Below are 17811 nucleotides of genomic sequence, written 5' to 3' on the forward strand. Positions count from 1 at the left end.
CCAGATGGTCTCAATCTCCTGACCTTGTGATCCGCCTGCCTTGGCCTCCCAAAGTGCTGGGATTACAGGCATGAGCCACCACACCCAGCCCCTGTTACCATTTTCTAATTTAGCACTGAATGCTAGAGATTTAGCCCTTCTTAAAAGTCAGGATTTTTACTGAATTATCTCTTGTGGAGTCACTTTAAAACCTAGAACATAACTTGATTGGTACATTTATACATCAAACAATAATATTAAATGAGAATATGATAGTAACATTCTATATAGAACCTAAGTTTAACCACAAAGAATATAAGACAAAAAGCAATTGATAGTTGTCTATCAAAGAGAATTATCTGGATATGTGGTATTAAACATGGTAGAAAGGATTTGGAGCCCAAGTTTTATGAAAAGATTATAGATAAGGACTTACTCACTCTAAATGAATTTGTCTTCTGGCTCAGGCAAATGACATTCCAGGGTACTGAGAGAACCTGAGAATGAGGTCACTGAACAGCTCTCAGTGATCTGTAAAGAACTGTGGCCAGTATGTTCCAGAAGGCTGATGTTAAAATCATAAATTTCTCCCAATTATCCGTTTTTTTAAGTTTATTATAAAAATTTTTAAGCAGTTTCGTTTTGGCAATTATTTTATAGATGGTACTATGTAGTTCATATTTCATCACATCAGGAGATGTACTTTTAGTAATACTAAGACTGAGCAATGGGTTCAGATGGTGACAGTCTAATCCACTATAAAGTTTCCCATCGACCTTAAACTTGTTTTACCATCCATTGATGAACATTGCCTGATTCTGTCATTTCACTAGAGGTGACAAAAAGATAATTTTGAATTCCGTCATTTCTTTTGTATATTTTATTGGCTAAACTAGTTTTATAGAGAATACTGTCATTCATCCACCACAGCTTCAGGTGTTAGAATACTCTGAAGTACAGTTCATACCAGAGAGGCAGAATAAATGCTCAATTCTTTTCTTTTAATTATTATTTTAGAGAAAAATAAGATATCCTAGGAACTTTCATTGGTGTCTAATGAGTTATTTCCCTTCCTCCACCCGCCTTTATATATGTGTGTGTATTTATAAATATATATATATATATATTTACATATGTACACAGACACACACACTCTTCTAGTATCTGGTGAACTAATGGATTGAATGTTTTGTATATGTCTTATTTAGTTCTACACATTTTTTTAATGCTAAGTTGACCATCTGTGGCCCCTTCTAGGGGATATCTCTTAACATCACTAAAATAGTTTGTGAGAGCTTCCTTGCTTTCTGGTATAACAAGATATGCCACCCAACTTGTACATTTGCTGACAAAGACCTGAAATTTCTACCAAGGATGTTGGTTATTTTTAGAGAGGAATGGTTCTTAGAGACTACAATCTGGATGCTAGGAGTGCTCATTGACACTGGATTGTTATTGCTTCTAGGCCTTTTTGGTAGACAGAATTAACACATTATTTTATTTATTTATTGGGACAGGGTCTTGCTGTGTTGCCCGTACTGGAATGTAGTGCTGTGATCACAGCTCACTATAGTCTCACCTAGGCTCAAGTGATCCTCCTGACTCAGCCTCCCAAATAGCTGGGACTACAAGTGCATGCCACCACACTTAGCTAATTATTTTTTTTTTTTTCCGTAGAAACAGGGTCCCAGTATGTTGCCCAGGCTGGTCTCAAAACTCCTGGGCTCAAGCAATCCTCCTGCCTCAGCCTCCCAAAGTGCTGGAATTATAGGCATGATCCACTATGCCTGGCCTAACTCATTATTTTTAGTCAGCAAATGTTTCTAGATTAGAAACATACCTTTTGACTATATTGAAGAGGCCAAGTGTTTGTTGAATGGCATTTTACAAAAGTTTTCCAGGTATTTCCTGGCCTTATTTACTTCCAGCAATAATCACAAAAGTCATTTTTCCCCTTACATAATGTAATCTTTGTTCTCAAATTGAAATATTCTTGCACAAGATCATTCTTCTAACCATTTTCTGTGTAATGATTACTGTAGCTCACTGCTAACTGAGACCATTGCTCTTACATTTTGGCTTTCATTGAATTTGAGAGAGACCTTTCATTATGCTGTCATTATTTGATGGGCATGCCTAGATAGTTGTGTGCCTTCTCCACACTGACACAGTTCATTATAGTCCAGACTATATGATCCAAATTACAGATCAACAGGGAAGATATGATTCAATTCTATGAAATAGTGATTCAGCATTCATCAGATTAACCTTTACTGGGGACCTGCCATGGTTAGCCATTGTGGGAAATGCAATTAATTAGGTGGGATCCTTGCCATCAGGAAGCTTATCTATGAGTAGAGTAGACTAGGTGAGATAAATATTGATTCTTTACCAGACCTAAGGATATTAATGTTAGTGGAATTTGAAACTTAACATATGCTTATCTTTTGGAGCACTTCTTTATATAGCAAGCAATAACCTATCAAAAGTCAATATACTAGAGGGTAGTCAGGTAGAAATGATCTATGTGAATTATAAATCCCTTAAAGAGTACTGAGGAGAATTGGGATTCCCTATATATCTCTGTATATCCTTATGTCTTTCTAACTTTAAGAAGTTGTGGCCGGGCGCGGTGGCTCAAGCCTGTAATCCCAGCACTTTGGGAGGCCGAGACGGGCGGATCACGAGGTCAGGAGATCGAGACCATCCTGGCTAACATGGTGAAACCCCGTCTCTACTAAAAATACAAAAAACTAGCCGGACGACGTGGTGGGCGCCTGTAGTCCCAGCTACTTGGGAGGCTGAGGCAGGAGAATGGCGTGAACCCGGGAGGCGGAGCTTGCAGTGAGCTGAGATCTGGCCACTGCACTCCAGCCTGGGCGGCAGAGCGAGACTCTGTCTCAAAAAAAAAAAAAAAAAAAAAAAAGAAGTTGTAATCTCAGAATGACAGATGTCAAACTGCTGGGATGAAATGACAAGTATCCTGACCCAGAGGAGTCTTGATTTTTTAAAACATTGTTTTGTTTCTCAAGAATAAACTCTCAGTGCCTCACAGATGGTTTCAATAAGCTTCACGAAATGAAAGGAAAAAGAGAACTAATTATACCCAAAAGTTGGAATGGAAACTTTTTGTAGATGGTCTTAGTTTGGAAATTGAATTAAGAAATGAGAAAATGTTGGCCAGAGATGATGCATATTTTGTATAAGTCAGAGTTTGACTCTCATTAGAGTACTATTAAGACATTTCTTCAGTTTGAGGTTCATTAAATTCATTATATGCATGCTTTGTGAAAAACATTATATTAGGCACTCTTTGGAGACTGGGGTAGGGGCAGGAGAAAGTAGCAATCAATGACATAGACACCAAATGGAGATGGGGATAGGGGAGGAGAGGAGAAGGTAACAGGATAAGTAAAGCATAGCCCCAACAATTAAATTGATTGTCATGAAGTGAAGAAAATAGACCTATAGCAATTTACTGCAGTATAACATAATACAGAATGAAAAAAGTATTAAAGAGAAATTACAGACAAGCTGCTGTATGAGTGTGAAGGGCAGAGAGAATAATCCTGAATCGTAGCGATTAGGAAAGGCTTCAAGGAGGAGGTGGCATTTGAACCAAGCCTTGAAAGAAGCATCTCAGTCGTGGGAATGTAAGGAGAAGCGCATTTCAATTGAGGGAATGAGGGGCTCCAGGGAAGTAACGAATGTGATGGGAAGTGAAACTGAAAAGTTAAGGTTAGGGCCAAATTACAAAAGTCCATACATATCTTACTAATCAATAAATCTGGATTTTAATTGTCCTTCCCTTAGATTCTTTTCTCTCTAGGCCAACAGCCTTTATTTTATACTCTCTTGAGTACTCTATCAATAAATGACAGCGCTTTTCTCCTTTACATTTCAGAACATATACCCCTCTTTACAACATCTTTAATAAAACCCCACCTGATAACTGTTCCTTGTGAGCCAGTAGCCTGAGTTTCAGGTTTTTCTATTAAGAGAAATTACTAGCACTATAAATTGGCATTCCTTATATTCTACAAAGAATCATGACTATCTGAATATATTAGCATTTAATGTTACTGCGAGTTATTCAGGAAATACTCAAATAATATTTGTGAATATCATTCAGCATAAACAGGACAAAAATGAATAAATACCACCCTGGTACCTTTGTTTGCTGTTTCTTCTACTAATATTTGTAAATTTGATATTGGAAAGTCGTCTGTTTCCTTAATTGAATCTTTATTCTTGAATCTGTCTTTCATGAAAATTCTATAATCTTATAAAGAATAGTTCATTACTTATTGTTCAACAAAATGTTGTTGCTAGTAGTTGATGAGTAATAAAATATCTTAAAGTTTTATAGTACCATAAAAGTACCATAAAAACTAGTATTCAGTTGAAATGGTCAATGATATCTCTTTAAAAATATGGTCAAATTTTATTTTATTTTTATTTTTATTTTTTGGAGACAGTCTCACTTAACTTTCCAGGGTCAAGCAATCCTCCCTCCTCAGCTTCCTAAGTAGCTGGGACTACAGGTGTGTGCCACCATGCCCAGGTAATTTTTTTAGTTTTTGTAAAGTCAGGGTCTCAGCTAAATTTTTTATTTTTTAATTTTTTGTAAAGTCAACCATGTTGGCCAGGCTGGTCTCGAACTTCTGAGCTTAAGCAGTCCATCCACCTCAGCCTCCCAAAGTGCTGGGAGTATAGGAGTGAGCAGTCACACCCCACCAGATTTTTTTGGGGGGGGCCCTATACTCTGCTCACTTCCCAGTGTATCACAACTATATCTTTCTTTGTTCCATTCTTCCTATATTTACCACACAATTGTCAACTGTATTATTTCAATACAGGGCTTGTTGTACTTGGGCTAAGCATTATTCATTTTCTTAAAATCTTATCACACACTAGAATATATCTTAAATTTACTTAGAGATTGAATTTGACTTTGAGAGATTGTTGTTGTATTAGAAACGGAACCAATCTAGTATGCCAGTCCTGAATTGTTTCCCACAGTAGATGTTTTGTTTGTCTAGCATATTTTTTGCTGTGAGCCATGCTTCCACTTAGGATTTAAGTGAGTCAATCAATCCACACCTATTACATGCAAATCATATATTTATATAGGTCTCCCCTATTTTTTTCCAGATAGGTGTATCCTACTGCCAAGGAGACATTTCTACTTAGATATCAGCCATCTCAAAAGTAATGTGGTCAACCACAAACTCTTAATTTCTTTACTAACTTGTTCCTCTACTAGTTTATTCATCTTAATAAATAGCACCACCACCCACCCAGTGATTCAAGCCAAAAACATAGGAATCATTCTTGAATTCTCAGTTTCCAAATTTATTCCCTCACCCAAGTCCAGCTACATCATCAGCAAGTCCTGTTGACTATTCCTCCAAACAGTATCCATCACCTGCCTAGTCCTCTGTTCTGCTCCTGCCACCCCACGCCAAGCCCCTGTCCCCTCTCCTGGGTTCTGCTCCTGTTCTTATATGTCTCCCGCTGTTTTACAGACATTCTCAACAAGAAGCCAGAGTGATCTTTTTAAATCATAAGTTAGCCTTGTCAATTTCTTTCTTTAAACTCTCCAAAGGCTTCCTGTTACACTTAAAATAAAACCACACTGCTTACCTTAGCTGACAAAGCTGTATCTGATCTGGCCCCTGCCCCTTCTCTCCACCCCTGCCTCATTTCACACCACTCACGGTTCTTCCCCTGCAATCAAATCATGCAGGCCTTATTTCTCCTTCTCTGTTTTGCCAGGCCTGTTCTTGCCATGGAGCCTTTGCACAGTTACTTCCCTTTGCTTGGAACATTTTGCCCTTTACTTTAGTCTAAAGTGAAATAACTGAAGTAGTCACATACACACACACACACACATACACACACACACACACACACAATTAAGTAGTCACCTTTATAATGTGGCGTATTTCATTGTCATCAGTTTTCACAGCACTTCTCAATATATGAAATTATCTTTTCATTGTTTACATTCTGCCTCATCCCCCCTACCCCCAGCTGTCACCACGTTCATATTTGAGTGTATCTGAGTGTTTCAGAATACACTCAAATTCCGGAATATGTCTGGAATAGTTCCAGGCACATAGTAGATCTTCAGAGGGTATTGAATGAACCGTGACAAGTGGTATGTGTGTTTCCATTAACAGCAGTATTGAAATGGTTCTTTTGATGCCATTAATATTATTTTAATAGGATAACAAAATTCTCTATTTCTCTCTTGTTTACGCTTTAGATATGAAGCCCCACAGATTGCCTTACGTTGTGGGATTATGCTGAGAGAATGTATTCGACATGAACCGCTTGCCAAAATCCTCCTCTTTTCTAATCAATTCAGAGATTTCTTTAAGTATGTGGAGTTGTCAACATTTGATATTGCTTCAGATGCCTTTGCTACTTTTAAGGTAATTTTTTTTCCCCAAATCAGCTAGGTCAATTTATAGTCACTTGGCCTCTGAAGAGGCAATTTAATTTTAAAAAGCAAGAAATTTTATTTCCTAGCCCTCAGCGTAGCCAACCTTGTATGACGTGGATCATAAGAGGCATCTGTAAATAGAATGCAGTTCATGAGGCCAGTCTGCCCTATTGCAGGAAAACAGCTCAAACTATTTGTCACAAGCTCAAATGGACTGAATTCCACTATATACAGTTACGTGGCAAGAGGAATATGTAGCGCTGTGTGTGTGGCATGCTGCCATTTATGTTAAAAACAGATTAGGGGCTTAAGCTTCCACTTAACGTATATATGCACTGAATACCTCTGCAAGGATGCATAGGAAACAGCAACAGTGATTAATTCTGGGGAAAGGAACTAGGTAGTGAAGGGAGACGGAGAATTACATCTTTGAATGTGCAAGACATCATGTTATTTTATGAATGTAATTTTTAAATGTCCACATGGTGGAACAAAACAGTAATAAATTATACTGTCGTTTTTTCATAATCATCTGTAGTTTGATCATGTATTATCTACTTTGTCACTATGTGGGAAATTGTAGGATGCAGTATATTCACATTGTTAGGTAACCAACTACCAGAACCTTTTTATTTTGAAAAATTCAAACTCTACCTCTATACTTATTAAACAATAACTCCCCATTTTCTCCTCCCTCCAGCCCCTGACAACCATTTTACTTTTGGTTTCTGTATTTTATCATCAAAAAAAATATTCAGAGATTGTATCAGAAAAGAGTGCAGCTAATTTGCAGACAAACATACCAAAACTTATTCATTTAATGAGTGATGTTACATTCATGGTTTCTATTTTAGAAAATCAGTTACTTAGGCTTATCATCCTGCTATCATTTAACATATATTGAAGTTGGTATCAATGTGTATTACATGCTCATTTTTCAGTAATGGCAAACTTTTATCTTTCAAGGACAGATAAAAGTTTTGGAAACAAAAGCCTATTTGACATTCCTGTTCGTGTATAAAGTGAGTGATCAAGTTAGCTAGAATTATTTTGGGGGGATAATAATTATAATAAAAATAATTTTAAGATATAAATAGAAATAAAATAGATATGATTTTCTTCAATGTCTACCAAATCAGCTCTGAAGCCATTTTAGAAGAGGAGTTCAGAAAATGTTATAAACTGACAATGTAACAGCATCATTGAAAAAAAACAGGTTTTCAGGTCGAAAAAGTAGATAAGAATCATTTAAATGTATGTATATGTATTCAGATTCATTTCTTTAAAAGCATTTTAGCAATTTAATTGTTCTATCTACATAACTCCAAATTAATTTATACTTTTTTCAGGATATACATATGTAACTTTTTTTTACAAGTTTTCTTAATTGTAATCCATGTATTAATTTTTATTTTTTATATATTATCTTAAATATGTATTTCAATAATATTGATATAGTCCATATACTAATATTAATACATACTCCAATCTTATTACTTTATGAACAGTGATTGAAAGTTGCCTGTGACTTAGATGATAAATAGTTCTTTTAAATAGCTCTCCAGAGGTGGAAAAAGGGGAAAGCACTGGTTTGCTGTGCTGAAAACTACCTGTTGTCTGCAGACTAGGAAATTACCCAGCCTGTTCTAAGAAGGTGCCATAAATCTGTTGAAAGGTATATTAGCTCACATGGTCACAGAAAGTGTGAGAGAGTGTCAGAGAGTGGTAAAGGGCGGGAGATGTCAGTGGGGCAGAAGGAAGCTGGGATTTAGGGAGAAGAATGCCTGGCAGAGGGTGAGGGAATGGGCATGGTCTCTGTGGAGGCGGAGCCTGCAGCTGGGCCATCAGATTTGTTGTGTTGGAGAAGACCAAAGAGTGGTGGGTGGTTAAGGGGGAGGCAAGTCCTGGCAGCTGCCTGGGACACGATCTGTAAAGGCAACCAGGCCATCTCTGGAAATACAGGGAGCAAAGGAAAATCTAATTGACAAGAACTCTGGAGGGAGAATACTGTTTGATAATGATGGGAATATTTGGAAGCCACTTGGGGTGGGCTGGGGGTGGATTCCAGGGCAGGCTTAAGCAGCAGCAGCTAATTGTTAACAGCTGCCTAGGAGCAGGGTGAGCCCAGTTAACTGCAGCACTTTTTGAGACAAGGTCTCACTCCCTCACCTAGGCTGGAGTGCAGTGGTGCAATCTCAGCTCATTGCAGCCTCAACCTCCCAGGCTCTGGTGATCCTCCTACCTCAGCCTCCCAGGTAATTGGGACCACGGGTGCATACCACCATGCCCGGCTAATTTTTGCATTTTTAGTAGAGATGGGGTTTTGCCCTGTTGGCCAGGCTGGTCTTGAACTCCTGACCTCAAGCCATGCGCCCGCCTTGGCCCCTGCAAAGTGCCAGGATTACAGGTGTGAGCCACTGCGCCAGGCCAGGCCACTGTGGCACTTTTGTTGTCATAAGCAGAAGGGTGTGCGTTTTCGGATCAGCACTGAATTGCCTGAGACAACAAAGGAAAGGAACCACAATGCCATCATTTCCCCAATGCCTCAGGCAAACCTGCAACAAACAAAAGCCCTCTAGCTTCTGGGTTTGAAGGGAAGGAGTTCGCAGCCTGCTCCAGTGTCCACAGGCCTCCATTCAGCCTGCCAGCCTCCTATAGTCTCCCTGAGGAAAGCAGGGAAGAGAGGAGGAGCCCACAGGGGAGGTCTGGGTAGACAGAAAAGGGCCAGGGAAAGAAAGAGAAGGGAAGAAGGGGAATTAATGAGAGACAGTGTATAAACAGTGGGAAGCTTGGAGTAAGGAAACGGAAATTTCGGGAGAACAGCCGAGTGAGGGAAGGAAGGAAGGAAAAGAAGGAGGAAGGGTTTGGGAACAGATTCCTGGAAGTGACTGCTGGGTGGAGGGAGGGGCGGTGAGGGCAGCATGACTCCCAGCTCAGGAGTGTTGGAAATCCCAGGAGTGGCTGTGTCTTACCCAGGAAGACAAAAATTGTACAGCAGCTAGAGATGAAGCCTCCAAAAAGGTGGATCTAGAGCTAGTGGTGAGACAGGCTCGGTTGCATCCAACGTGAAGAATGACATTAGATACAAAGGATGATTCCATTTCTTTCCACCAAAATGTCTGTGTTTAAACTACTAAGGAGGTGTTTGCTAATAATAGACACTACAGTCCCATTTTTTTTCCCTTTCCTATCAGATGGCACTTCGCTGTCATGGAAACAAGTAAATTCGTTTTTGAAAAAAACACAAGTAAGCCTTCATATAATTACAAACATTGAACAAACGCCAATAGAGGGGGAAGGCAAATACTTAATATGTATTTCTGAAAATTTCCCCAAAGGTTTTTAAACATTTGATAGAAAAAAAATGTACTTGGTAGTAATTTTTTGCTGTCATATATTCAGCCCAATTTAATTTTCAGCAACAATATTGAATCAAAAATAATGATGTTTTGATTTGTATTTAAGCCAATTTTCCATTGAATTTAAGTCAATCCTTTAAAATCTAAATAATCATAAAAAGTTTTCTAGTGTGCTGCCAGTATTGGAAACACCAATTTTCTATATTTTACCAAATGCTTATGGTTAATATAATGTAACAAATAAATCACTTTTTTTTTTTTTTTTAAGTAGCTGGTTTCAAAGGGTTTTGTTTGTTTGGTTGATTTACTTGATTTTGACATTGGCTTTGGGTTTTTATAATCTCCTGCTCTAATCTTTTTGGTTTTAAGCTCTAGAAGGGACTGTTGCTCAGTTTAGTTATTAATATTGTAACATTGTCAGTTTATGATTTTGGCATAGATTTTTCTACCAAAAGTCCTTTCCCAAAAAAGGGTTCCTTACAACCATAATCTCTTTCATCCCTCCCTCTAAAAATTTCCATAATAGAAGTGGTTTGAATTCCGTCTTTCTCTGCCACCTGATAAGCTGGATGTCCTTGAGCAATTTAGTTAACCTTTGCGTTTTATTTTCCACATCTGAAATGAAGAAAATCATCCCTTTTTCACGGACTTGTGAAGATCAGAAACTGCATTTGCAAAGTGCTCGGTTCACTCCCCAGCACAGTCAGCCCTCTAAACAGCAGCTGTCACTGGCTCCTCAGCCTTTTATGTCCCTGCAATTGTCTCTCTCACTCCACCCCGAGTTTCTCCCAAGCAGTATTCATTAAAAATATCGATATCAGATTTTCAGCATAATAGTTATACTATGCAAAACGTAGGCCTCTCAAAACGGAATTGTTAGGAGGTAGGATGAAAGAGTACACGATTTGAAATAAGGCTTTTCAATTCTAAATTCTTTAGAGTTTGAACTTTATTTTCCTTCACAATTTTCTTCTTTTCCTTCTTGGGTAGGATCCTAGCTGTTTTTATTTTATTTTTTCACTCAGTTATGTGATTTCTAATGCAGCAATTATATTTATCTCTGTATTCTGTGTACTTAAACTTGTGTGTATGTATATGTGGTTTGTACATGCATTTATTGTGTACAAAAATTGGAAGGTCTATCTATGTATCAATCCTATCACACACTGGAGTGGAAATGTGGGTGTGAGAGAGGGAATGTGCGCATTGTTTATTGACTGTATCCATTTTATATATATATATATATGCTGGAGGAATTCTACCCCACCCTATTATGGTTTCCTAATACTGGATTTTTAAGCTGTTTGAAGGGTTTTTTTGCCCTTGGAATTTGAAAATGTTGGTTTTAACCTAACTCCCTCCTGATCCCTTTTTCTTTGGGGTAACACTCATGTATGACACAACCTTTCTAGGCAGCACTGATCTGCAGCCTGCTCTTTTTGTTGCCACTGGAGCTGTGTGCACTGGGCCTGCAGTGTGGGGAACCCAGGCCTCACTTTCAAGGCTGATGATAGTTGAAGCAGGTGGAGAACTCCCACGGGTGCAGCAATCCACAGTGTCTGCTGCAGCCCATAGAGGGGGCTCCCTCTAGCCTGGTTCAGCTCAGAAGATTCCTATTACTGCTCATGGGGTTTCTATGATGTTAGGCGAGGGGTGCTTGAAAATACGACACCAATATTATCCTTTACGAAAAAGAGTAGAGACCTCAAAGGATCCTGTGGAACTACCTTACTCTTTCAAGGGTCCCCTGATGTAGGAACTAGCTTGAATCAAGACCTTTGACAGGGCGGGAGTGGAACCCCTGTAAATGGTTTTCCATTTTAGAACTTCAGTTTCAGAACAGTAATGAGTGCTCTGCTCCACTGAGGGGGGAAAAGAACCACGTTTCCAACTGATAGGGCCAGTGGTTGATCAAGTTGTGTGATAGCAATAGGGAATTAAGAGTCACACTTATTATTTTTGAACTTGAAAATTATAGTATCCAATGCTTTAAATATTTTACTTTTTAAAAAAATTAAAGTAGAAATAAGTGGGTTTTATTATGGTTGTTATCTACCTTTTCTTTGTGAGGTTATGTTGTGTACCTTCTATATGCTTTTAGGAAATTTTAATCAAATATGTATTAAAGTAAAAGAATTTGTTTTGGAAAATTTTTAAATTCTTGTTATGTTTTTAATTAAATTTTTCATGGCACCTAGACAGGGTATTTAGCCTCTAAGCATATAAAAGGGATTAAGTGAGGCTTGTTTTCCTACAACATTAAGATGAATTAGGGATATAATTTAGGTATGAGTTGAAGACAGTCAAATGTTTCTTCATGCTTTCGTTCAGTTTTCTGCAAGTTTATATCTGCCATAAGATAGGGCTACTCATCTTCAGTTTTGAAAGGATGCATTGTGCTACTTAGTAACTTGCACACCACCTCACATCCCATTAATCCAAGAGCGGGAACAATACTGGTTTGACACTGCTAAATGTCAGTCCTATGCTTCCAGTATCCGAAGCGCCTTCATTTTAAACGTTGTTAAGACACTTTGGGAGGCCGAGGTGGGCGGATCACGAAGTCAGGAGATCGAGACCATCCTGGCTAAAACGGTGAAACCCCGTCCCTGCTAAAAATACAAAAACAAAAATTAGCCGGGCGTGGTGGCGGGCGCCTGTAGTCCCAGCTGCTTGGGAGGCTGAGGCAGGAGAATGACGTGAACCCGGGAGGCAGAGCTTGCAGTGAGCCAAGATCGCACCACTGCACTCCATCCAGCCTGAGCAACAGAGCGACACTGCAACTCCAGCCTGGGCAACAGAGCGAAACTCCATCTCAAAAAAAAAAAAGTTGTCAACTCATCTCAAGTTCCAATTGTTTCACCAGTTAAATTATTTCTATCATACATCTAACAATATGAATTTGAAACACTAGGTTTAACACTAGGGTTTTTCTTTTCTAACATGAAACAAACTTGTATTTCATATCTTAGGCTAAGCTAGGAATGGAAATAATTTTGTGGTGTAAATGAAAATGTTCTTCTGCAACTTTTATGTGTTATTAAACCTTAGAAAAGAGACATTTGTAATATTAATAGCTATAACAATTTTGTTTCACTTGGTTTTTCTTTTTCTAGGATTTACTAACCAGACATAAATTGTTGGTAGCAGACTTCTTAGAACAAAATTATGACACTGTAAGTAGAAATCATTTTTAAAGACTTTCCCGCTTTCTCTCTCCCTCTCTCTTAGATCTATGAGCAATTGCCCTTATGTATTATCCACAAGAGAAATCAATCGTATTCAGCCATACTCCTGATTTGTCTACCTGGAAACCAGGTGATCAGGAAACTTTATGGAAAATTTAGGTCAGGGCTTTCACCTTTTTCACATCTCTTCCTGTTGTGTTCTGAAGCTCCAAGAAATGACTAGCACCTGCTTGCTTAGATGTTGCTCTTAGGAAGCAGTGGGTAACTCCAAAAAGAAGAGAACCCCACCCTCACTAAAATAAATCATTTTACTTTGTTGATAGTTAGTCTTACTTAGTAGTAAAAATACCAAAAATATTTTTTATCTTGCAACTCCCTTCCCTGACAGTGAATCCAACTCATTCTTTCGAGATTTGGTTGAAATATGACTGTTTAGAACGCTTTCCCTAATCTCACCCCTCCCAAAACATGTATCTCTCTCTCTCTCTCTCTCTCTCTTGCTCTCTCTCTCTCTCTTCTCTCCTCTCTCCTCTCCTTCCTGTCCCCTTCTCTCTTTCTCTCTCTGGCTCCCTCTTATTTTTCACCTTGTATTATTATGGTGTGTCTGTATCTTTCTGGCTGGCCCTTGCACCCTCTAAGAGGCAAGAGTCTTATCTGCAGGACACAGGGTTAAGAGCACAGTATGGACTTTAGAGTCTGCGTGCTTGCTTGGCTTTAAGACCTGCCTCCTTACTAACTGTGTGGCCCTGGGCAGGTTACTACACCCACTGCAAAATGAAGATAGTAATAATACTTGCATCATACAGTTGTTGAGGGAATTTGACAAGATTTAAAGTTTTTAGCACAGGACCAGAGTGAGCACTCAGTATTAGTTTTTAATCATTGTTACTAATTTCCTAATACCTAATGCAGTGTCAGACATTTGGTGGTGACAGATCCATCCAAGAGCAACTATGCTTTTACTAAATGTATAAGCAACAGAAGCAGCATGATTAAAGTATAATATAGCACAAACATGTAAAGGAAAACTTTACATGTTTTGTTCTAGTGTTGGTTCAGATGCTCTAGCTCAGTGCTGTCCAGTAGAAATATAATGCAAGCCAGAAATGAGAGCCACTGTGTAACTTAAAATTTTCTAGTTAGCCACACAAAAAGGTAAAAAGAAACAGATGAAATTAATTTTAATAATCTATTTAACCCAACATATCAAAAATGTTATTCCAATGTACAATCAATATGGAAAATGATCATCGCTTCTCGGTCTTTTGGTTAAGATAAAGTGAAAAATGATCGAGCTATTTTACATTCTTTTTTCATGCTGAGTCTTTGAGATCTGGTGTGTATTTTACACTTAGAGCACATCTCAGTTTGGACTAGCCACACTTCAAGTGCTCAGTAGTCACATATGGCCCTATGTTGGAGAGCATGCATCTAAACTAGGACTTAGGGAAGGGTGGAGTCTCTGATCCTCATCCTAGCAACAGCCAGAGTTATTTTTACTGGGATTTTTGGCATTTTTACATATGTTAGCTAATGTTACTACTCTATCCCCATCACCCAGTCTAGTGCCTGACACATAACAGCAGGAATGTAATCTGCTGTCTTAAAGAAGCACTTAACTATTTATATTACTGATGTCCAAACCAAGAAATTCTAAATGTTTATATATATGGTATGATGGGTGGATTTTTTTATCTTTGTCTGTTAAAAGCAAAAAACAATTTCATGTGTATATGATATTTATGGTAGTAATAAGTAAATTAAGGTAAAGTAACTTTATTGATTGAAATCTTTAGTATTGAATTAAATTATATGTACTTACAAAAAGAAGTACATTTTTGATGATAACTATGACTTTATGCCTTCCCTACAGTATGCAGTATAGTTGGGCACATAAGAGGCATATGGACCAGTGGTAGCAAACAAATATTAATAATAGTCCTCAAGGAGTCTCTGAATCATTTATATCCCAGACAAAAGTTGCAACATACTCCTGAATGCTGAGAAGGTGTGGCCTACTCTACCTATCAATAGTATATCTTCACACATTCAAATCACAAATATTTAACTACTTGTCTTTTAATTATAAGTAAAATAAATTTTATTTTTGCCTGTGTCCTTCAATTTAAGATTAGGAATTAGCAATATAATTATAAAATCAAAAGTGGTTTTTATGTCCTCAGGTTATAAAGGAAATAGCCATAGAATCAACTAGAGTATTTGTTTTAAGTGTAAAATGTGATGGGAGAATGATTTTTTAAATTGATACAAAATAATTATACATGTCTATGGGGTATATCGGATATGTTGATATATGCATACAATTTGTAATGATCACATCAGGGTAATCAGGATGCCCGTCACCTCAAATATTTATCGTTTCTTTGTGTTGGGAACTTTGCAAATCTTCTCTTCTAGCTATTTTGAAATATACAGTAGATTATTAACTATAGTCACCCTACTGTGCTGTTGAATGCTAGAACTTATTTCTTCTAACTGTATTTTTATACCTATTAACCAACCTCTCTTCATCCCCACTCCCTCCTACCTTCCTCAGCCTCTGATAACCTCATTCTACTGCAAGGAGAATAATTTTTATTGCCAGAGGCATCCCAAAATGTAAAGACTGAAAGAGGCGGGTGGATCACGAGGTCAGGAGTTCAAGACCAACCTGGCCAAGATGGTGAAACCCTGTCTCTAATAAAAATACAAAAATTAGCCGGATGTGGTGCCGGGTGCCTGTAATCCCACCTACTTGGAAGGGTGAGGCAGAGAATTGCTTGAACCCAGGAGGTGGAGGTTGCAGTGAGCTGAGATCGCGTCACAGCACTCCAGCCTGGGAGACAGAGCGAGACTTGGTCTCAAAAAGAAAAAGAAAATTGTCTGTTTTTGAATTTAGGAAATGAACTGTTAATACATAGTTTGGTTGTTTAGTAACTATATATGCTAAATGGAATGTTAAGGAAAGATTCATTAGATGTCACATTTATAAGAAATGAAATTTTTAAAAGGCTAAGATAATATGGAAAATCTACAATACCAACTAATTACTATTTTTTCCTATAGAATGAATGAGGTAAATGTGTTGTGCAGTAACACTTTGCATTCAGGTATAATACATGGCAATTTGAGAGACTAATAAATTCATTCTCTTTGACTCCTTATTTACCTAATTTTGTTTTTACATCTGTATGTCACTTCTTGTGTAATTTAGTAATTTCACAGCTGCTGAGGCTCCTGCATTGGCCTGAATACGAGCTCTGAGAACTCTTGCCCCTTCAAACCTTTCAGACTTTTTTAGCTGGTATTTCTTTAGCCATACACCATGAAACTGGAGCACATGATGCATGACTCTAAAGTAATGAAGCTAGTGGACTGGGGAGTAGGGTCATACCATATACATGTATTTGCATTTTGTATTTACTGTTCAAATTTATCACAAGGCTTGTCTGATGCATTTAATGATCCACAAAATTGTCCTTGTGTTTCAGGATAGAATAAATAAGTCATTCATATTAAAGAGTATAATTACTGTGATTTTAATGTGAGCTACACCTTTGTGTTTTTACTTTTCAGTTTATTCTCTATCGGTGATTGTCATTGTGCACAGCTTGCCCTCATTACACAGCAGCACACATACTCCCCTCGCACTTGACTCTCTAGGGCGCGAGTTTGTCACCCTCTTCAGTTCCTGATCTCTTGCCCTCCGTCCTAGCTGCCCTCGTTCCTCGCACTTCAGTGCTCTCTGAGCTGTGTGCCCACACCTGGTGGAAGTGAATGCTGAGCCTCCCCAGATGTCAGCACTCTGTGTTAAACTGAAGGGCTAGGCCATGTTTGGTGACCATGTTAGGAAACAGGACTTCATGCACCAGTGTCCCCAGCTTCCAGTGAGAGCGAAGTGCTCCAGAGAGAACAGTTGGGCCGTCATGCAACAAAGGTTGCCTCGTTCTTTATCTGTTTATGCAGTGAATTGAACAGTCTGATTCTTTACGACTTGTCAAGTAAAGCCTTAAGTGTATTTAATATTTTCCCGAATTGTGGACCCATAGCCACCAGCAAGGCTACTTACATAAAGATTTCTTTAAAATGGCATAAAATGAGTTATCTTGCAACTTTTACTAGAAGTTTTGTTCAAAATGATTTATTGGAAGGACTCAAAATTACTCAGTTTTTATCTATTCAATTTCTAATTCACAGAACTAAAATAAAATAGGGAACGATATCTCTTATAATTCTTGACCTCCCCGCAGTGTCTTCACATGTAAAGAAGGATGGTAAAATGGCCAGAAGTTGGGAATTTGCTCCTGAAGAAGCAAGCAAGCCAGCCTAATACGGAGAATCCACTGCTGCTTTTACACTCTAATGTGTATTTTCTTTTCATTAGATTTTTGAAGACTATGAGAAATTGCTTCAGTCTGAGAATTATGTTACTAAGAGACAGTCTTTAAAGGTAATATCAAATTTCTTTAAGTCAGTGTCCCCGTAAGTTGATATCTCATTAGCAAATGATGGGTCTATTAGTATATGAGTAAACACAGAAAAATTAAAATATCTTTTTTTATAACTTGAGAAGTATTTACTATGTTTTATGTTATGACTGTATTTTATAGCAAAATAATGTAAGTGTCCTGTCTTGCTTTTGGAAGTAACAATGTAAGTGCCTGATAAGTAAAATTTAGAATATTTCTGCTGAGGCCAGGCATCTCGGCTTACACCTGTAATCCCAGCACTTTGGGAGGCCGAGGTGGGCGGATCATCTGAGGTCAGGAGTTTGAGACCAGCCTGGCCAACATGGCAAAACCTCATCTCTACTAAAAATACAAAAATTAGCTGG

General features: G+C 38.1%; 1 protein-coding gene across 3 annotated transcripts in view; it reads left to right on the forward strand.

Annotated features, from left to right (window-relative positions):
• CAB39L (calcium binding protein 39-like) overlaps window positions 1–17811 on the forward strand; it is a 138595-nt gene that overhangs the window by 88591 nt on the left and 32193 nt on the right. For all 3 annotated transcript variants that reach the window (XM_011939415.1, XM_011939426.1, XM_011939405.1), the window contains 3 exons: window positions 6251–6419; window positions 12906–12965; window positions 17362–17427. In XM_011939415.1, coding sequence (XP_011794805.1) covers window positions 6251–6419; window positions 12906–12965; window positions 17362–17427 — 295 coding nt within the window. The remainder of the gene's footprint in view (window positions 1–6250; window positions 6420–12905; window positions 12966–17361; window positions 17428–17811) is intronic.

Source organism: Colobus angolensis, unplaced genomic scaffold, assembly GCF_000951035.1.
Source record: "Colobus angolensis palliatus isolate OR3802 unplaced genomic scaffold, Cang.pa_1.0 Scaffold101, whole genome shotgun sequence".
NCBI classification, from domain to species: Eukaryota; Metazoa; Chordata; class Mammalia; order Primates; family Cercopithecidae; genus Colobus; species Colobus angolensis.